General features: G+C 42.9%; 1 protein-coding gene across 1 annotated transcript in view; it reads left to right on the top strand.

Annotated features, from left to right (window-relative positions):
• Nucleotides 1–20,861, top strand: part of metrn (meteorin, glial cell differentiation regulator) — a 43,007-nt gene extending 22,146 nt beyond the window's left edge. The window contains exons 3-4 of the mRNA XM_073060766.1: nucleotides 5,931–5,990; nucleotides 18,722–20,861. Of these exons, the coding sequence (XP_072916867.1) occupies nucleotides 5,931–5,990; nucleotides 18,722–19,038 (377 nt within the window). The 3' untranslated portion in view covers nucleotides 19,039–20,861. The remainder of the gene's footprint in view (nucleotides 1–5,930; nucleotides 5,991–18,721) is intronic.
• The last annotated feature ends 1,617 nt before the right edge of the window (nucleotides 20,862–22,478 follow it).

The raw sequence follows: 22,478 nt of genomic DNA, 5'->3' as shown, positions 1-22,478 counted from the left end.
ACTGGACCAAATTCTTGGGTGGAATTCAATGACCTCCCAGTATTTTCTATATGTTGTTTGATGAGGTCTTCAATTGCTTGTGCACTTTGCTAGCTTCTAAAGCAATATTAGATACTTAATATTAGATAAGACTTGTTTTAATTGGACTTGTGACTGAATATTGCCCTTGTCCTCATACTTCAAGCTGTTTTCCTGGAACCAGACTCTCACTTGGGGTTTATTGTTGTAGGTTAACAATTCTGCAACCACAGTATTGAAATAGTTTGGCACAACAATTTTTTTTATCCCCTTAAAGTTTGTCAGAATTAACAACAGCCTGTTGGATTGGAGCAACTGGATACAAAACTCTGAAGTAATTAAATCTGTTTTCAACTGCCTCCCATCACCTTTTCTTCATTTGCTTTTTACAAACCTGATGAAGTTAGGGCATCCAATGCCCTGAGTCAAAGATTGGACTGTTTTGAAATCTCTAAATGAACAGCTGGCACTTTAAATCTTTCGTTTTAGTTAACTTATTTCCTTGCTCATCTCCATTTTCTTCTGCAATACTTAATGCTGTACTATTAACATTTATAGTGCATTTCCATCAGAAGGAAAATAGAAGTTCATGACCTAACTTCTTGTCGTGTCCCCTTTGACTATGTAGCTCTGCCTTACAGATTCAAATTGGTTCGACAGCATTGTCCTGTATCTGAGTTTAAATGTAGCTGTGGAGTCAATGCTGCAGTGCAGTGCCATTATTAAATTAAAAGCCCATCTCTAACCAATGTGGTCTAGAACCACTTGCATTATGAATTGGATTCTTTGGCCCATCAAAGACATTCAATTGCAATTGTTCTTGATGGTGCTATGTCCTCTCACTGGAAATTACCCACTGGCTGGTGAAAAGTGCATCTAACCACAATACAGGAGAAGTAGGGGTAATGGGGGATGAGCAAAAGAGGGTCTGAAAGACTTAAGTTGTTTGATCTTTAGGAATGTTTGCCAAAAACACTGCCTTTGGCTTAGAAAAGTTCTACCATTTAGCCTGTCACCTGTGTGTATTGAGGACAAATCTGGAGCCGGAGTCCCTAGGGCAGTCCGACATTGCCTTCAACCTCGTTCTGGCAACTCTTGCGACGTCACTGGTGCCAAGCTGTATCGGCCCTGGCCCTTCCCTTGGACAAAATCGGTGGCATGGAGAGGGGAGACTCGCTGCATGGGCAACTGCCGGTCTCCCATACAACCCTGCCTAGGCCTGCGCCCTTAAGAGGGTGCAGATCCATGGTCTCACAAGACTAACGGATGCCACACTGTATGCATTGCACAATAGAAATTGCTAATTGGTACCTGGTGCATCTTTTGTCAGGTTTTCAAATTCGTCTAGATCCTTTCTCTGGCAAAATATATGGAGGTGTTAACATCAGTCATAGATACATAGCCTGTGATGTTATGAATAAATGTGTGGCCTATCTCAGTACAACATAAAGATGACTAGACTAATCCAGTACGTTGAGCCACCAACCCAGATTATGTACTATGCAGTTAGTGTGCTTTTCCCTAGTCACTGTACACTGACTTCATCCCACTCCTTTCCCAATCTATGTTCTGATCCACAGACCTTGGACGGCTTGCTTTATGTCACCAGTTTAATGTAGTTCATCTTGAAAACTTTCTAGGTTTTGCAGGATATGTAAACTATATTTGTTTTTGATGAGCTCCCAGAATGCACATCAAACAATAAATATTTATTTTAAGCTGTTTCAAATAGCATGTTTATTATAAATTGAATTGAATTAATCTTTTGTTTAGGTACCTTATCAGCTAATGATAACATTACTTGGTCTTGTAATAGATTGTGTAAATACATTTCTAGGAATGTGTATTCACACTGTGATTGGTTGAAGTAGAGGACTGGAAATTAAGAATTTACAGATTAACCACGAATAGGGCTGATTGTAACCAATAAACAAACCACAAAAGCCATTTGATTAAAGATTTTCATCACGTTCACTGATAAAACTCGATACCAGCAAAGAATGTCAGAAATTGGAATATATATTATTAATTTACCTTGTAACAATGATGTAGATAATTTCAAGTTGCTCACTGACCATGTGCTTGTAGGAATGCCCTGGTCACTGGTGTGATGAGTAACTGTGAACCTTTTGTTGTTGTTATTACCTTTGTTAGCTGCATCTTGCTGGCTAAGGTATTTCACAGCTATACAGAAAGCGGTTCAAAGGTTCATTTTTATCAAAGTATACAACTCTGAAATTCTTCTTCTCCAGATAGTCACGAAACCAAGAACAAAAAGAATGGCAGAATGATCATCAACCCCCAAAACCCTCCTCTCCGCACAAAAAAATGAACAAAATCAGAACAGGCACATTGAATGTTCCCCCCCCCCCCCCCCCACAAAAGGAAGCTCTCTTGCTTCCTTGCACACAAAAAAGCAAGAAAGATCAGGCAAAAAACACAGAATACAAAACTGCCATAAGACTGGAAAAAAAGGTCTACAGTCCAAGTCCACATCCAAAACACAAAATATCTAGGCAACATTCTAGCTCTCCATAGCAGAGCGATCTCACCAATGATAAAAAGGAAATCTACCCTCTTCAGCAGCAGAGCAATTCCCCCAGCGATTGAAAAGGCAGGCAGCCGGCATTTCAGTCTCCCTTGTCACTTTAATCGGCGAACAAATGGAGGCTTTAATCGGGAGATGGAGTTGAATATCGGTTCACAGCCTTCCTGCCACAAGGTTCCAGCATGCTGCCTCTGCCTCCTGGAATCCCCTTGGGGACTGCAGAGGACTGAAACACCCAAACGATATCCAAACTGCAAGTAACACACACAAAATGCTGGTGGAACGCAGCAGGCCAGGCAGCATCTATAGGGAGAAGCGCTGTCGACGTTTTGGGCCGAGATGCTTCGTCAGGGCATGCAGCAATGGGGGGGAAAATGACAGCCAGTGAAGTCAGTCCACCCACCCCGCATTACCAGCTGTCAAGTATTTGGGAATTCAGAATGTACCTGACATCATGAGAGGTCCAACTATTTAAAAAAATCAGTATTTTTAATAAGTCATTCAATTATACTAGAATTGTTTTCTATAATATATAATTATTTAAAAGGTAAATTAATCTTGTCCCTTGCAGCCACTCTCTTTACACACGACTTGGTGCCTAAGCATAGCACCAATGTCATATTTAAGTTTGCTGACAATATCACTGTCGCTGGCTGTATCAAAGGTGGTGATGAGTCAGCATAATGGAGGGAGATTGAAATTCTGGCATAGTGGTGCCAGAACAACCTCTTACTCAATGTCAGCAAGACTAAGGAGCTGATTATTGACTTCAGGGAGAGAAAGCTGGACGTCTATGAGCCTGTTCTCATCAGGGGATCAAAGATGGAGAAGATCAGCACTTTAAATTCCTCGGTGTTATCAGTTCAGAGGTCCTGTCCTGAGCCCAGTATGTAAATACAATTACGAAGAAAGTACAGCAGGGTCTCTGCTTCCTTAGAAGTTTGTGAAAATTCAGCATGTCATCTAATACTTTGACAAACTTCTATAGATGTGTGGCGGAGAGTATACTGATGGGTTGCATTGCTGCCTTCTATGGAAACACCAATGTGCTTGAACAGAAAATTGTACAAAATGTAGTAGATACAGCTGTCCATCATGGATAAACCCTCTCCACCATTGAATATATCTACATGAAACGCTGATGCAGGAAAGCAGTATCCAGCATCGGGGGCCCTCCACCAGCCAAGCCGTGCTCTCTGCACGATGCTGCCATTAGGAAGAAAGTACAGGAGCCTCTCTACCAGGTTCAGGACCAGTTATTACCCCTCAACCATCAGACTGTTCAACCAGTGCAGACGTGGGGAGAACCTCATTCATCTTCAAATGCCTTTTCACTGAACTGTTCCCACAACCTATCGACTCACTCCCAAGGACTCTTCATCTAATGTTCTCGGTATTTATTGTTTGTTTGTTTATTTATTTTTCTCTTTTGTACTTACACAGTTTGTTGTCAGTTGGTCATTAGTTGTTTCCCGTCCTGTTGGGTCCTGTTCATTGATTCTCTTATGGTTCTTGGATTTACTGAGTATGCCTGCAAGAAAACGAATCTCAGGATTGTACATGGTGACATACTATAAATGTACTTTAATAATAAATTTACTTTGACCTTTGATATTTTCAGATCTTAGAATTAGAGCTTTATTATAATGGATACATTTATTTTATGTACCCTGATAGAAAAATAATATTTACTTCAAATGTCTTTGCACATATGAGTACAGAGTTTTAGAACTATTAATGTCTGTGTATCCTTTTCCAATTACATTGTAGTCTACTTTATTAACAAACTTTTTATTAAATTGTTTCTCAATGTCCGTATTTTTCAGATTCTTCTAATTCTGTGTATTAATGCTGTTAATCTAAATACAAATTTGCTTAACAGAATCTCTCCCTAGTTACGAATTTAACTCTAGTTGTTTCTGTTAAATTAAAGTTAGCAGATTATGATGGATACAGCTGGAACTACATTGGATTTGTGTTTTAAACTATGAAGTCAAAGCTGATCGATTATGATTAATTTTCCAGGTGACTTTAGTACCTGATGTTCATTCGCTTCAGTCTGAGATTGGATGTAGTAGTCAGCATGGCCTGTAAGGAGAACCTGCTGTCAATGAGATCCATTGCACGTTTGCTGTTAATGGGTTTTTGTACTAACAAGCAAGCTGAGTTAGTTTACTAGATGTAGATATTACCCTGTAGCTATTGGCTGATGTGGCCATTCAGCCTCATATTTAGCCTGGCTTCAGATTGCTGCAGTTGTGTTCCTGAGGAGTATTATTCTTAAAGCTAAACAGGCTCCCTCGTTCCCAAGAGCAGAGTGTACATACTGAGTGATGACAAAAATATTCCAATGTAATCCAGCTATTTGGAGCCTGTGTGGTTTGCACTTTATGGTGACTTTGAACATTTTTGGACCAAGTATTCCTCAGTAGGGTAGTGACTGCTCCAATGGCACTGCCTCCACCAGAGGCTTTGCAACATTGTAACACTGTGGAATTGAAAAGGGTTTAAACTATTTTTGCATTATGCATGATAGGGAGACTTGTCACTGAAGTACTTCAAGCTGCGGTTTGCTGGTCTGGGAATAAGGGAACCTTTATGAACAGCCACACCACTTGGGCTAAGCATGCATGTTGAAATTAGGGTGGTTGTGAATAGACCTCATTGTATTGTGATGTTTTGTTCATCAAAGATGATTAAACAAAACCCAGCAGTTGACAAGTAGATTGCATGTTTTCAGTAAAGTACTTTCCAAAAATTGACAAATTAAAGCTTTGGTTACTGCAGCTTCACAGAACTTAATTAATGTCATTGCAGATAATGTTAACTCTTGTATTGCTGGGTGATAAATGGGTGGCAGGCAGTTGGCAGCACATCTGACACCTTGTTTTTTTTAAAAAAAATAGGGTTGCAGTTGATGGAAAGGAAATTAGATGTTGCAAATTTGGGTATCTTCAAGCTATCACTTCATTGCTAGAGGAAGGTAACACTTGAACACTAACCAGTGATGTGTGTGCATGCGCGCATGCTGACATCAAATGAGCAATGACTGTTGTCTCGTCACTGGCAATGTACCAAAGCATCAAAGCTTATACAATTTTAGCATTTGGAGGAAGCACCATGGAACCACATCCTAGCAGAAGTCACACCTTCAATTGTGGGGGAAAAAGAATAGTAATGACATAATTATACATGGAACAACTGGAAGGATTAAAAGGAAGTCTTTCATTTCCTAGTTTTGAATCATTGACACATCTGACAATTTTCCTGGAAGTCAATTGATTGCTGTCAGTATATTTCAGTTATCAATGTCATATGACCAAAACCATCAAAAGATTAACAATAATGTTTATTTTGGTTATAGGAGCATGTAGACCATGCAACGACACAGAGGTTCTTATGGCTGTCTGCACAAGTGATTTTGGTAAGTGACTTATATTAACTATTGTTTTGTTTCCTGCCCAGTTATTACCACTCACCTATATCTATCTGTCTTTTTAACAAACTGTTACAAAGAAAGCACGGCAGCACCTTTACTTCCTTAGGAGTTTGTGAAGATTTCACATGACATCTAAAACTTTCACGTGTGTGTGTGTGTGTGTGTGTGTGTGTGTGTGTGTTATATTGACTGGCTACATCATGGGGAAACACCAATGTCCTTGAACGGAAAAACCTTTTAAAAAGTAGTGCATATGGCCCAGTCCATCACAGGTAAAGTTCTCCCCCGCTTTGAACACATCTACACAAGGTGTTGGTGCAAGAAAGCAGCATCCATCATCCTGGACCCCCACCATCCAGGACATGCTCTCTTCTTGCTGCTGCCATCAGGAAGAAGGTACAGGAGCCTCAGGACTCGCACCACCAGGTTCAGGAACAGTTATTACCCCTCAACCATCAGGGTCTTAAACCAGATGGGATAACTTCATTCAACTTCACTTGCCCCATCGTTGAAATGTTGCCATGACCTATGGACTCACTTTCAAAGTCTCTTCATCTCATGTTCTTGATACTTATTGGTTGGTTGGTTGGTTGGTTGGTTGGTTGGTTGGTTGGTTGGTTGGTTGGTTGGTTATTTATTTATTTATTTATTTATTTATTTATCTATCTATCTATCTATCTATCTATCTATCTATCTATCTATCTATCTATCTATCTATCTATCTATCTATCTATCTATCTATTTATTTATTTATTTATTTATTTATTTATTTATTTATTTATTTATTTATTTATTTATTTATTTATTTATTTATTTATTGTTATTTCTTCCTTTTTGTATTTGCACACTGACTGAACACCCAAGTTTGTGCAGTCTTTCATTGATTCTATTATGGTTGTTATTCTATATGGATTTATTGAGTATGCCTGCAAGAAAATGAATCTCAGGGTTGCATAAGGTAACATATGTGCACTTTGATAATAAACTTACTTTGAACTTTGATGTATCTTTTTGTGGAGCTGGGTGTTTAGGATAGGGTGGTCTACGATTTAGTAAAAATAATGTATTTTCTCTTGTGTTCTCTGTTCCATGAGGAAGCACCAGAATTTGTTTTCCTATCCTGTCCAGGGGCATAATATACTTACTTGCCTTTTTTATTGTTGAAGTGGAAATCCCAATGAATAGTTCTGAGATAGATGAGGATTGCTTTTAATATTACGACATTAATTTATTTGAGTTTTAGTAAATTAACCCCAAAATGTAATAGCTTCTGACAAAAAGTCACCATATTTAGACTAAATTGTAAATATGAAGTAATTAATATCAAAGGAAATGGCTGCAATTGAAATGAACCAGAGTGAATATAAGGCCGACACTTCTGGTATTTATGGAGAGAGTGCCGCTTTATTAGTACCTCCTTCCTTGATTCACTTCTCGATCAATCCTACCAAAATGAATGACCTGCTTATTTGTCTTGCTGCTGTCTGTAGGCTTTTCTGTTGTCTATAGTAATGGCATTGCAAGAAATGACTCACTAAATTGTTCCTAACATGTAGGATACTTTAAGTTAGAGATGCCATATAAATACACTGCAGTAAATGAAAGAATTAGATGTCATATCCCAGAGCATTTGAAATTACGTGAATGGAAACCTTCTTCAACAATTCGTGCATTGGAAGCTGCCAAAAACCTTTAGGCAAATTTCCTGTCCTAACCGAAACTTGAGAATTGTGTGCAGCATTTCAACTTGAGATTGATAATGGCTTGGATCAGATTGTGCTGTAGCGATGTGCTACACACAGCGCTGAAATAACGACACGCAGTCGGTAAGTCGTTTTGAGACTAGTTTATTCAAACTTCGTGGCGCTGGCATTTAATCCCCAGCGCCCGCCCTCTCCGGGTGGAAATGATGTCAGAGGTGCATTGCCAAAGTCTCCCCCCGCGGGCTGCCTATTTGTGAGCTGGTTCGCCTGCGCAGAAAGTGGGTCGCCACATAACCCCACCCCCCCACCCCCCCAGAACCGGCGATACACCCCCCAATGTCCACAGTCTGGATCAGCCTCTGTTTGGGAGGTCTGCCTCTGCGCCGCGGTGCCTGAACCTTGACCGGCTACGCCAAGTCCACATGGGCTGGTTTGAGTCGGTCCACCGTGAAAACCTCCCCTTTCCCCCCAATGTCCAGAATGTACGTGGACCCGTTGTTGTTGATCACCTTGAACGGCCTCTCGTACGGCTGCTGTAGCGGTGCCCGGTGTCCGACCCTTCGTACAAACACAAACTTACAGTTCTGCAGGTCTTCGGGTACATGGGTCGGGGTCCGTCCGTGCTGTGAAGTTGGTATGGGGGCCAGGTTGCCGAGCCTTTCGCGTAGTCTGTCCAGGACTGCTGCGGGTTCTTCCTCTTGCCTCCTTGGGGCTGGTATGAACTATCCTGGGACGGCCAGGGGGGCGCCGTACACCAACTCGGCCGATGAGGCGTGCAGATCCTCTTTGGGCGCTGTGTGAATTCGAAGCAGGACCCAGGGAAGCTCGTCCACCCAGTTAGGTCCTCTCAGGCGGGCCATGAGAGCGGACTTCAAGTCACGGTGGAAGCGTTCCACCAGTTCGTTTGACTGTGGGTGGTAGGCAGTAGTGTGGTGCAGCTGCGTTCCCAACAGGCTGGCCACAGCCGACCACAGGCTGGAGGTGAAGTGGGCGCCTCTGTTGGAGGTAATGTGGGCCGGTACCCCGAAGCGTGCTACCCAGGTTGCAATCAGTGCTCGGGCGCAGGAATCGGCAGATGTGTCGGTGAGCGGGACTGCCTCTGGCCACCTCGTGAACCGGTCTACCGTAGTTAGGAGGTACTGCGCTCCTCGGGACACTGGTAGGGGGCCCACGATATCCACATGAATGAGGTCGAACCTCCGGTGGGTGGGTTCAAACTGCTGTGGCGGGGCTTTAGTGTGTCGCTGTACCGTGGCTGTTTGGCACTGCGCGCACATTCTGGCCCATTCACTGACCTGTTTGCGAAGTCCGTGCCACGCGAACTTGCTGGAGACCAGCCGAACGGTTGTCCTAATAGATGGGTGCACCAAACCGTGTATGGAGTTGAAACTCGTCGCCTCCAGGCTGCCGGGACGATGGGGCGACATTGGCCGGTAGCCACGTCGCCCAGGAGGGTCCTATCAGCTGGGCCTTCGAGAAAGTCCTGCAGCTGCAAACCCGAGACTGCGGTCCTGTAGCTGGGCATCTCGTCGTCTGCCTGCTGCGCCTCCGCCAGTGCTGCATTGTCCACCCCCAAGGACAAGGCCTGGACAGCTGGTCTGGAGAGTGCGTCCGCCATGACGTCCTTTCCCGAGACATGCTGGATGTCCGTCGTGTACTCGGAGATGTAGGACAGATGTCGCTGCTGGTGAGCCGACCAGGGATTGGACACCTTCGTGAACGTGAAGGTCAACGGTTTGTGGTCTGTGAACGCGGTGAATGGCCTGCCTTCAAAGAAGTACCTGAAATGCCGGATTGCCAGATACAGTGCCAACAGCTCCCGGTCGAAAGCACTGTACTTGAGTTCAGTGGTCGTAGGTGCTTGCCCCTCGATGAGCTGTCCAGCACCCCACCAAATGCTGTGTCGGATGCGTCCACTGTGAGTGTGGTCGAAACGTCTGTTCTGGGGCGCACCAGCATCGCGGCATCTGCCAAGGCTTCCTTGGCTTTAACGAAAGCGGTCGCGGCCTCCTCGTCCCAAGTAATGTCCTTGCCTTTATCCGACATCAGGGTGTACAAAGGGCGCATGATATGGGCTGCTGAGGGAGGAAACAGTGGTAGAAGTTCACCATACCAACGAACTCCTGCAGGCCTTTGACCGTGTTGGGCCGGGCAACGTGGCGGATCGCGTCTACCTTGGCGGGCAGAGGTGTTGCCCCGTCTTTGGTAATTCTGTGGCCCAGGAAGTCGATGGTATCAAGACCAAACTGGCATTTGGCCGGATTAATCGTGAGGCCGAAATCACTCAGGCGGGAGTAGAGCTGGCGGAGGTGGGACAGATGCTCCTGACGACAACTGCTGGCTATAAGGATGTCGTCCAAATTAGATGAATGCAAAGTCCAGGTCGCGTCCCACTGCATCCATTAGCCGCTGGAACATCTGTGCGGCATTCTTCAGGCCGAACGGCATTCGGAGGAACTCGAACAGGCCGAACGGGGTGATGAGTGCTGTTTTGGGGATGTCTTCAGGGTGCACCGGGATTTGATGGTATCCCCGGACAAGGTCTACTTTGGAAAAGATTCTTACACCATGCAGGTTTGCTGCAAACTCCTGTATGTGCAGCACGGGGTAGCGGTCTGGAGTGGTAGCCTCGTTCAGTCTGTGTTAGTCGCCGCATGGTCTCCAACCCCCGGCTGCTTTGGGCACCATGTGCGGGGGGAGGCCCATGGGCTGTCGGACCTCCGTACAATCCCCAATTCCTCCATCCTCTTAAACTCCTACATCGCCAGTCGGAGCTTTTCCGGGGGAAGCCTTCGTGCACGGGTGTGGAGGGGTGGTCCCTTGGTCGGGATGTGGTGCTGAACCCCATGTCTGGGCATGGCTGCCGTGAACTGCGGTGCCAGAATCGATGGAAAGTCCGCCAGGATTCTGGTGAATTCGTTGTCCGACAGCGTGATGGAGTCCAGGTGTAGGGCCGGCAACTTGGTTTCACCCACGGAGAACATCTGGAAAGTCTCGGCATGTACCAGTCTTTTCCCTTGCAAGTTGACCAGCAGGCTGTGAGCTCGCAAGAAGTCCGCCCCCAGGAGTGGTTGGGCCACGGCGGCCAGTGTGAAGTCCCACGTGAACTGGCTGGCGCCGAACTGCAGCTGCACTGTGCGGGTGCCATAGGTCTGTATCGTGCTGCCGTTTGCGGCCCTCAGGGTGGGTCCTGGCTTCCTGTTGTGGGTGTCATACCCCATCGGGGGCAAGACGCTGATCTCCGCTCCGGTGTCGACCAAGTGGCGTCCCAACTGTTTGTCCCAGACGTACAAGAGGCTGTCCTGGTGGCCAGCCACCGTAGTCATTAGCGGCAGCTGGCCCTGGCCCTTGCAGGGCGGGCAACAACGGCGGGCTTTTGTGCCCCACCGCTGGTGGTAGAAACACCACTGTTCACTGGCCTCCTTACTCCTGCCTCTGTGTTGTGTGCGCCCCCCTGCCGGGCCTGGTCAGGTCCGCTGTTGGGCGCGTGGCCTGGTAATCTGACCGACGGACGCCACGCTCTCCCTCTTGGTTTTCCACAGCACGTCTGCCCGGGCCGCCACCTTCCGGGGGTCGCTGAAATCTGCGTCGGCCAGCTGCAGATGTATGTCCTCGGGCAGTTGCTCTAGGAACGCCTGCTCGAACATGAGGCAGGGCTTGTGTCCGTCAGCCAGGGACAGCATCTCGTTCATCAATGCTGACGGCAGTCTGTCTCCCAAACCGCCCAGGTGAAGCAGGCGGGCACCCCGCTCATGCCGTGAGAGGCCAAAGGTCCCAATGAGCAGCACTTTGAATGCTTCATAGTTGCCTTCTTCCGGGGGCGACTGTATGAAATCCGCAACCTGGGCGGCCATCTCCTGGTCAAGGGCGCTCACCACGTGGTAGTAACGCGTGGAATCAGAGAATATCTGCCGAATCTGGAACTGGGCTTCTGCTTGGCTAAACCACACGCGTGGTCGCAGCGTCCAGAAAGTCAGCAGTTTTAGCAAAACTGCGTGAACAGATGAAGAGTCGGTCATTTTTGGTCCAAATCCCGTCTGGACCGTCGGGGTCACCAATGTAGCGATGTGCTACACACAGCACTGAAATAATGACATGCAGTTGGTAAGTCGTTTCGAGACTAGTTTATTCAAACTTCGCGGCGCTGGCATTTAATCCATAGTGCCCGCCCTCTCTGGGCGGAAATGACATCAGAGGTGCATTACCAAAGTCTCCCCCCACGCGCTGGCTATTTGTGAGCCAGTTCACCTGCGCAGAAAGTGGGTTGCCACATTGCTAGGTTTTTCAGTGCTGATAGATTTTATCTTAAACATGGTTGTATGTTGAATGCTTACCTTGCTGGTTGTTTATTTATTATTTTTTTATTGACCCTTTGAGCCACACCACCCAGCAACTCCTGATTTAGTTCTAGCCTAATCATAGGATAATTTACAATGAACAATTAACCTACTAACCGGAATGTCTTTGGATCATGGGAGAAAACCAGAGTACTTGGAGGAAAGGAAACCAACCTGGTTATGTGGAGAACACACAAACTCCCTACAGGCAGTGGCAGGAATTGAACCCAAGTCATTGGTACGGTAAAGCATTGTGCTAACCACCTTGTTCCTACTTCTCCATGTCTGTGCACAAGCACTGGTGATGCTGGGAGTGCATTATGGCAGTAAGTGACTTGTTATCATGGTGCTGGCATATTCCTACAGTAACGTTGTACTACAACAACCACCTGGTGGTTCAGTTGTAATAGGATTGCTATAGCAGTGTACAATGCAACCATTATTTATTTCAGACCCCTTAAAGTGCTTTGCCTTTGCTAGTGATTATTCCCACCACCAATCCACTCACTGCTTAGTCAACAATTGTTATTTTGGCCAACCTTCTCTTCCAATGTCCCTGACTCTCTACCCGGAACCCTTTCCCATCACCAAATATACCAGTCATTGCATCCTGAGTCACCTGTTTCCATCTTAATTTTCTTCTTCAGACTCACCCAGTCTGTGTCCTAGCTAATACCTTGCACCAGCTCTACTTTCTGCGATGGAGGAGGTTGAGAGCAAAACGCTATTCTGGGTCTTACTTGTACTAGGCATGGTCAGGGATTTCTGGTCGTCATAGAGGGCGTCATGTATGAAAGAACATTACTCCCAACTGCCAAGCTGGAACTGACTTCCCACAGAAGTTTGCTTTCACAGACTATTTTAGAAAACTTGCAATCCTTGGGTAGTGAGTCTTTAGATCATCTTTAAACCCCTCACCATGGAACTTAGCAAGTTTCTTTAGAAAGAGTTTTGGTTACAAATTTAGCCAGAAATTAATGCAGCACAGGAAGTCATTCACCTCATCATACAAGTTGAGAAGGACCTGGTTTAAGTGAAAGGCCACTGACCTGATATGTTGTTTCCTTCCACAGATCCTGCCTGACCAGCTGAGTATTTCTAGCACTCTCTGCTTTTCATTGAGATTTCCAGAACCTGCAGTTTTTCAAAGACAAAGTAAATTTATTACCAAAGTATATATACGTATACTATCTTGAAATTAATTTTCTTGCAGGCATTTATAGGAAAATAAGAAAATGCAATAGAAGTTATGAAAGCTATGCACGAACAATGTCTGACATGCAACCGTTGTGCAAAAGAAAACAAATTGTGTAAAAAAAAAAATACTGAGAACATGAATTGTAGAGTCCTAAGGCTCCTTATCCCCTGCTCACTGGTGGTAGTGAAAAGATTGCTTGGCCTGGATGGTGGATACTTGATGATGAAGGCTGCTTGCTTATGGTAGTGCTTCCTGTAAATGTGTTCAGTGGTGGGTAGGGCATTGCCTTTGGTGCATTGGACTGTATCCAGGAATAGACTTTTCCATTCTCAGACATTGGTTTTTCCATACCAGGCTGTGATGCACCTGTCAGGATACTCTATACAAGTTTGTCAAAGTTTATGTGACATGCCGAATCTATCCAAACTTTTAAGAAAGTAAGTTTTTTTTTCCTCTCTTCTGTCAAGAAACAATTTAGATAGATAGATAGATAGATACTTTATTCATCCCCATGGGGAAATTCAACTTTTTTTTTCCAATGTCCCATACACTTGTTGTAGCAAAACTAATTACATACAATACTTAACTCAGTAAAAAAAAAAAATGATATGCATCTAAATCACCGTCTCAAAAAGCATTAATAGCTTTTAAAAAGTTCTTAAGTCCTGGCGGTAGAATTGTAAAGCCTAATGGCATTGGGGAGTATTGACCTCTTCATCCTGTCTGAGGAGCATTGCATCGATAGTAACCTGTCACTGAAACTGCTTCTCTGTCTCTGGATGGTGCTATGTAGAGGATGTTCAGAGTTATCCATAATTGACCGTAGCCTACTCAGTGCCCTTCGCTCAGCTACCGATGTTAAACTCTCCAGTACTCCAGTAATTTAGCACACAGTCTGCACTAGGACAGTTGTGGGGAAGAGCACTGGGTACTTAAGCCTCACTTGGGAATAAGCAGAGTTCCTAGTTATTCCTTAAAATGCCAAATGATAAAATTTGATTCATTAACATTTAGAGAGTGAAACTTGCTTCTAGATGGAGTGGTTGAAGCACATAGCACAGACACTTTTAAGAGGAAGCTGGTGAGGTCAGTGAGAAAAGGATAAAGATCTGCTGACTGAGCTAGATGAAGCAAGGCAGAAGCCCTTCATCAGTCACAAGAGGCTGCAGATGCTGGGATCTGGAGCAACAAACAATTTTATGGGAGAAACAGCAAGTTGACGAAAATTTTTGGGAGGAAAGGAATTGTCAACAATTCAGGTCAAAACTCTGAATCAGGAGAAGGGGAGATGGCCAGTATGAAGAATCTCCTTAGTCCATCAAACACCTGTCTCACCACTTCCCTGGCCAGCTCCCCACTCCACCCTCAGTCCTGTTGTAGGGTTTCAACCCAAATCATCAGCAATTTCTTTTCTCCCAGGGATGCTACTCAACCTGCTGAATTTCTCAAGCAGATTGTTGTTCCTTTGTGATTTGCAGTCCAGGCGTAGATCTGGGGCAAACAACCTGTGGTGCTGCTGACGAACATGAGAAAAGCTGTAGATGCTGAAAATCCAAGCAACACAAACAAACTGCTTGAGGAACTCAGCAGAACTCAGGAGCATCTTTGGAAAAGAGTACAGTCAACATTTCAGGCTGAGACCCTTCTTCAGGACCGCTGATTAGTTTAAACCATAATGTGCTATACTGTTACCAGAATGAAGATCACGATAGGTAAATGGTGAAAATAAGGGAATAAATTATGGGTCTAGGGGCAGAGGTAAATAGTCATAGTCGGGAGACTAAAACCTTGCAAAAGAGAAGGCAGGCAGGGCTTCTGTGGTTGAGGAAGGTAAGTCGATCCTAGGCACTCTTAATTCCCACCCTGAGCATTGGTCCAAATTCCTCCACTGCCTGTGAATGAGTTGCCCACAAGCCATTTAATATTAGGTATTGTTAGAGGAAGTAGGATTGTGGTTAAAATCCAAGTTGGCAAACACAATTGAACTATCTGTGTTACTAACGACTGGAATTAACTAAATAACATTCACACAGCATTGCCATGTTATTCAGAAATTAGTTGCTGGTGAAGGGTGGGTTAACGACAACTCTCGTACGAACTGAGAACTAGTGTAAAAGATTTGTGGCCTTAACATCTAGCCTGAGGTGTAATTAGCAAACTCCAGCTTCTGCTACTCTGCTGTGAGCCCTCATGGTCTGCTGAAAGTAAATGGCCAGTGAACCATTTATGCTTGCATGGTTGGCTAATACCATGATTTGTAGGCCTTAAATGTACCTCAGGTCAAAGGGGATATGGCTGCTACCCCGCCCACAACACCCACTCTGATGAGCTTTTGTTCTGAAGTAGTTCTCAGTGCATGTGCTAGTTTTTTTTGAGTTAAGTCTGTCTGAGAGTTCAAAGAAAAAAATCAAAATTATATTGCATCATTTTGACAGTAATTTAAATTGTTTTTTGAAAGGCAGGCTTAAAAATAGAAACCCACTCTTTACAGAATCATGTATTTAACAAGAAACTGACCGGCCTCCTCAGTTGCTTCCTGAGTTGCTGCTTTGAGCAACTTGGAAAAAAAACTATGAGGAGGCTTGTTGCCATGGTTTCTCCACACTAGGTTAAGCCTTAGCACTTTGGAGTTTGTGATTTGAAACCATAATTAATCCAGTAGGTAACCTGTAAGGGGAAAGAGGCTATGTCCATTGCAACTTAGTCATAATGTGTATTAAATGAAATATACTCCTGTGGGAGTTTGTGGGATAACATTTGGATTGTTCAATCGGTTCTGGTCTTTTGTCAGTTTTGTTGGCTGCCATGGCAATACAACAGTGTAAATTTGAAACCTTACCAAAATATGCAAATAATCCATTATTCATCTCAAAGTCATGCTGATCAAAGTCTTGAAGATGACGCATTTTAAGTTAATTGATGGATGATGATGTCTGCTAGTTGACAGTGATTTTACTTCAACTTGATTCTTAAATTTAAGCAATTTTAATATTATAATTGCATAAGTAGATGTCCAACTTCTATAGGACATTTTTATAGATCTGTTGAAAGATTTGCGGCTTCATAATATCAATGATTATGTGAAAAGTCAATTCTAGGTCTTGATGGTTGCATTCGAATGTTTCATACACTGTTCTCTACAGGTATTTGTCCCATTATAATTAAGGTTACAGGACAGAACTGCAGGGAATCTCTGTTCAACTTAAAATCCCTGGAGAAAGAATGGTTTTATATATACCAATTGTAGTAAACTTTATTGTGCAGTGAACTGTGGCTTATTTAGCTTTCATAACAGGCATGCAAACAGCACAGCTCCATTTTATCTAGAATAAATATCCTGTTTAAATATGTTGGCACTGCAGTGGGATTCCCATTAGAGTACTAGTGTAAACCCAGCTAAAGTTTGCTCATTTATGGAGGACTGAGCTCACAGTGTAATTACCATTTCACTCCACACTGACACAGACCCTGAAGACACTCTTTATTATTGTTCACTACTGCTTCCGGCCATTTCTCATTGGATTTAATGGTACATTCTCAAAAGCAGCTTACATCAAAATTGACATCTAATTGCCTGAATTAGTTAGACACTAATTTAATAACTGTTCAAAAGGACTTGTTTCTTCCCCGTTTCTTTCAAATAGTTGAGTTTGGCTTACAAAAAGTTTAATTGTACTGCTTGCGTTCCCAACTTTTTTTCATGCCATGGACCAATACCATTACACAAGGGGTCTGTGGACCCCAGGTTGGAAACCCCTGATTTAAAGCACTTGTCTTTCAAAAAATTAGATGTAAGCCTGATTACAGAAATTGCAGTCTGATTATGAAACATATAACTTTAAATATTTCCCCACCAATTATCATGTTTACTTCCTTTCTCTGTGTCCCAAGTAACTTGTTCGAGGGGTCATTCTTCATGTGTAAGGCGGTGACTATCAACAGCCAATTTCACTAATAGGACTTCCATGCAAATGAATGCTGTTGAGCAGAAATGTTGCCTCTACAACCTCCTTACTGGGATGCATTATCTCTAAGCAGGTGTCTGCTTTTCTTTTAGTTTAAACCAGAAATCAATGTATTGGCTATTAGTGCACCTAGAAGGCATTTTCTGACTGAGCCATGGGAAATCAATGGAATATTTTAAGACCATAAGACCATAATACATAGGAGCTAACTTAGGCTATTTGGCCCATCAGTCTTCTTTGCCATTCCATCTTGGCTGATTTATTACCTCTCTCAACCCTATGCTCCACAGAACCTTTGGTGCCCTTACAAACCAAGAGCTTATCAACCTCAATTCAAATATACCCAACGATTTGGTCTCTGCAGCCATCTGTGCATTGAATTTGACAGATTGACCATCCTCTGTCTAAATAAGTTACTCCTTGTCATTTGCTATATTATTGACAGAGTAAATGCAAGTTTTCTTGTTGTTTAGTTGCCCCTTCATCTCAAGCTGAAGTTTTGAGACCCCTACATTCGAAATCCTAATGTCTAGTCACTGCAAGTTTGATGATCTTATCTTGATTATTGATTTGGACATTTCAAGAGATGTCAGGGTTTTGGGCAAAGTGAAGACTCCGCTGTTTTGTGCTTGCTGGAAGTTTGCTAATGGGTGGAGCTCCTCTGTTGTTAGCACCCTTCTTTACCAATCTCCTCTTCAGTATACTGAACACGGTTTTCAGTAATGGCCGAGCACCAAACACCAGAAAGACCAGTACCCAATGGGCATAAATGCCCGAGGCTCCCAGAATCCCATCTCCTCCTGAGTGTATGAGATTAGGGATTTACTCCTTGTATTTCAGCTTCAAACGATTAGTTTTAAATGCTGCTGGAGACTGGGCAAAATGGCCTCTTCCTGTTATGTAATTAACTCCATGATTGTAAGACATACTTACCTTCCTTCAAAGTCTTTACTCGATGTCGTAATAACTCATTGTAGAATTGTTTAGTAAAAACACATTTCACTGTATATTTCAATGTACGTATGACAAGTAAAGTGAATCTTTTAAAAATGGTGTTCAAAGACACAATATGTGGAATATGTACAGTTCTATCAAATTTTACTGATTTCACACACACTGGATATCAAAAGGTTTTATTATAGAATGTACAGTACATACATACAATTTTTGTCACATGCTTTTATTGTCTGAAGTTAATGTTTCCAAAAACAATAAAAACCTGATGCTTTTTATTTTAGGATGTTTTTGCAAACACAACTGTGTAGATCTTGTTTGTGCAATAGTGTAAAATGATGACTGACTGTTAACAAGTCATTGTACCACTCCCTAATTTTTTTTCATTCTCGTCATTCAGGAGTGAGATAAGATAGATCAAGGATAAGTAGAAATGACTCTAAGGTTGACCTACTCCACTGAATTTCAGTTCAGATCAATGTGATGGACTTTGTCTTCTGTCTTAGGCATTTGTGTGTACTGTTTGCAAAAATGTTGATGTTTCCCTTTATTTCTCCAGTGGTGCGAGGTCATATCCGGAGTGTGATTCACGACAGAGAACACCAGGAATCCGTTGTAAACGTGGGCACCACCAAAATTTATAGACAGAAGTACACGCTCTTCCACCCGATAGGGAAGTACGGAAAATCGTTTGGGGAAGTGAGGACATTCTTGAAGTGTGGTGTCAAGCAAGGAGTTGGGAGTTTCATTTTCACAGGCCACATCCACTTTGGAGAGGCGTGGCTTGGGTGTGCACCGCGTTACAAAGATTTTAAGAGGATTTATGAAGCAGCCAAAGAAACACACGAGAATCAATGTGAGATTGAATCTGACTGAAACTGCTGTGTGGCTATTGGCAGGAAAGGCTGGTGAAACATATGCCACTGCTGCGATACGGTACGTGAGAAATCAAATTGTGAAGGAATCCCTGAAAGGATTTTGGAGGATTGATTCATTGTCCAGTGAGAACGTCTGTGACTGTACTGCTAACCTCGTTGTGCAAGGCAACTGTGGGACTGATTAATTGTCTAATGCAACAATTGTTATTACAGAGCAAGCTTGTGTGTGAAGGACACTTGGAAAGGAAGGGGAGTGATTTATTGCCCCTTGTGAACAATTAAGAACATGCACTCAGTTTCACTTTGTGAAAGGCCTTTTTGGTTAAATAATAAATATGTAAAATAGTTTCATATCAGGACATCGCCTTTTTGCAGAGCAAGTGTATTCCACAATAAAATTGATTTCAAATTCAAATGATACAACTGGTTCAATATCCTAGTAGAACATTCCAAACATAATGTATGGTATATAGATCACATGGCTCCATGTAGGTGCTTATGAAGATCTTTTAACCAAAATTAAACAGCGCTCAATAGAGGTTATTGACACAGGATCAATGACTGATGTTCTGCCACATGACTAGTCCAAGTAAACATTCTGGGTCATTCAACTGAATTGAACTCAACTGATAACTTTGTATATTTTTGTTATTTATGATGCAATTCATTGCAACTTAAGGAGACCACAGTGAAAATTGGAGTGTTTATTATTTCTGGCACATACAATCCAAATACTGAACATATAAGCATGCTCGCAAAAACCTGAAAGTATTTACACTTGCTAGTTTCCATACTCTTGTTGAAACTACACTCTTATGCACAAGCTCCCTTATTACCCCATGATCTCTGCTGGGCGCCATGGTAGTGTAGCGGTTAACATGACGCTATTACAGCTTGGGGCGTTGGAGTTCAATTCTGGTATCCTCTGTAAAGAATCTCTGTGCATTCTCCCCGAGGAATGCGTGGGTTTCCCCAGGCTCTCCAGTTTCTTCCCACAGTCCAAAGACGTACTGGTTGGGCTGATTGCTCTTTATAAATTGTCCCAGGATAGGATAGAGTAAAATCGGGGTTGTCTGAGTCGCTGGGGGCAAGTCCGGCTTGAAGGACTGGAAAGGCCCATTCCGCGCCGTATCTCAAAAAAATAATTGGCTTTCCATTCAGCCTATTTCAGAATTTGGATTTGAATGTCTTTATAATCTTTGCACTGTTCTAAGTCTTCTTTGCTTTTCCTTTGAACGAAATAGTAATCCACTGTTTCACAAGCAAGATGCCAGAGCATTTATTACAAGAAACTGAACATGTTGGAGAATGTTCCTCTGGAAGCAAAGCTCCATTTGTGGAATTTGGAAAAATATGGGGCAAGTTACATACGTAAATATCTGGAGCTTTAAGTGGGCTGCTACTAAACATAAAACCCACCAGTAATGTTAATACATAAAGCCACAACTTTTAAAATCCAATCTGAATAGGGCAACACTTGATCAAAACTCAGTTGAAGAGTAATCAAAGTGAACAAAATCTTCATTCGGCTTCTATTTCTTTGTCTTTTAAGTGTCTTGTCATGGGATGGTGGTATTGGCAATTCTGCTTCTATAGAATATTTGCTTCAATGCCATTAATCAGTGGCCTTAGTTATGTTTGTGTATCTACAACTAGTGTGTGTACATAATGTAAATATTTGTTTAAAAAGTCCTAAATTCAACGGATGAAAAAATGGAGAACTTTTGAATCTATGTATAAATATGGGCTAGAGTTTTGTGTTATTTTTTAAAGAAGGCCTTTTTACTTTACAAAAGTCTATTAAAATCTAAAGTTGATTTACACTCTTGTCCTTGGAATTATTTATCAGTATTATGGACTTTGTGGCTGTTTTTCTCATGGTTGATTGTATAGATCTGGATGTTTTCAGGGGGCTAAAATGGACAACGTACAAATAACTGTGGTTCCTTTGGGTATGTGCAAGACTTCAGTCAAAGTTAAAAGCAAATTTATTACCAAAGTACGTGTATATGACCATATACAACCCTGTGATTCTTTTTCTTGCAGGCATACTCAATAACTCCATTATAGAATAATAATCAAAATAGAATCAATGAAAGACTGCACCAACTTGTGCATTCAACCAGTGTGCAAAAGTCACAAACTGTGCAAATACAAAAAGAAAGAGCAATAATAATAATCATAATAATAATAATAAATACATAAACAATAAATATTGAGAACATGAGATGAAGAGTCCTTGAAAGTGAGGCTGTAGGTTGTGGGAACATTTCAATGTTGGGGCTAATGAAGCTGAGAGAAGTTATCTCCTTTTGTTCATGAGCCTGATTCTGGAGGGGTAGTAGCTATTCCTGAATCTGGTGATGTGAGTCCTGAGTCTCCTGTACCTTCTCCCTGATGGGAGCAGTGAGAAGAGAGCATGTTCTGGGTTGTGGGGGTCCCTGATGAGGGATGTTGCTTTCCTAGAACAGCATTTTGTGTAAATGTGCTCACTGGTGGGGTGGGTTTCACCTGTGATGCACTGAGCCATATCTTTTATATATTTTTGTAGGATTTTCTGTTCAAGGGCATTGGTGTTTCCATACCAGGCGATGATGTAGCCAGTCAATATACTCTCCACTACACATCTATAGAAGTTTGTTAATGTTTTATGTCATGCTGAATCTCTGCAAACTCCTAAGGAAGTGGAGTTGCTGCCTTGCTTTCTTTGTAATTGCATATGCACGCTGGGCCCAGGACACGTCCTCTGAAATAATAACACCAAGGAATTTAAAGTTGCTGACCCTCTCCACCTCTGTTCTTCCGATGAAGACTGGCTCATGGACCTCTGGTTTCCTCCTCCTGAAGTCAATAATCATCTCCTTGGTCTTGCTGACATTGAGTAAGAGATTGTTGCTATGATACTACTCAGCCAGATTTTCATTTTCCCCACTTTTGATTAGACCTACAAAAGTGATTATGTCAGCAAACTTGAATATGGCACTGGAGCTGTGCCTAGCCACACAGTCACAACTGTGACTCTACAAAGGAAGTAGAGCAAGGGGCCAAGCACACAGCCTTGTGGTGCATCTATGATGGAGATTGTGGAGGAGATGTTGCCAATACAAACTGACTGGGTATGCAAATGAGGAAATTGAGGATCTAATTGCACTAAGAAATATTACGGCCAAGGACTTGAAGCTTTTTGATTAGCTTTGAGAGGATGATGGCAGTTAGTGCTGAAATGTAGTTGATAAAGAGCATCCTGATGTATGCATCTTTGCTACTGAGATGTTCCAGGGTTGAATGAAGAGCCAGGGAGCTGGCATCTGCTGTGGACTCGTTACTCTGGTAGTCAAATTGGAACAGATCCAAGTTGCTTGTCAAGCAGGAGTTGATGTGTTTCATCACCAATCTCTCGAAACACTTCATCACTGTGGATGTAAGTGCTACTGGGTG

The sequence above is a fragment of the Hemitrygon akajei genome, chromosome 11 (genome assembly GCF_048418815.1).
Source record: "Hemitrygon akajei chromosome 11, sHemAka1.3, whole genome shotgun sequence".
NCBI lineage: Eukaryota > Metazoa > Chordata > Chondrichthyes > Myliobatiformes > Dasyatidae > Hemitrygon > Hemitrygon akajei.
Note: the sequence above shows the minus strand (reverse complement) of the source record. Positions and strands in the feature narration are given on the sequence as shown.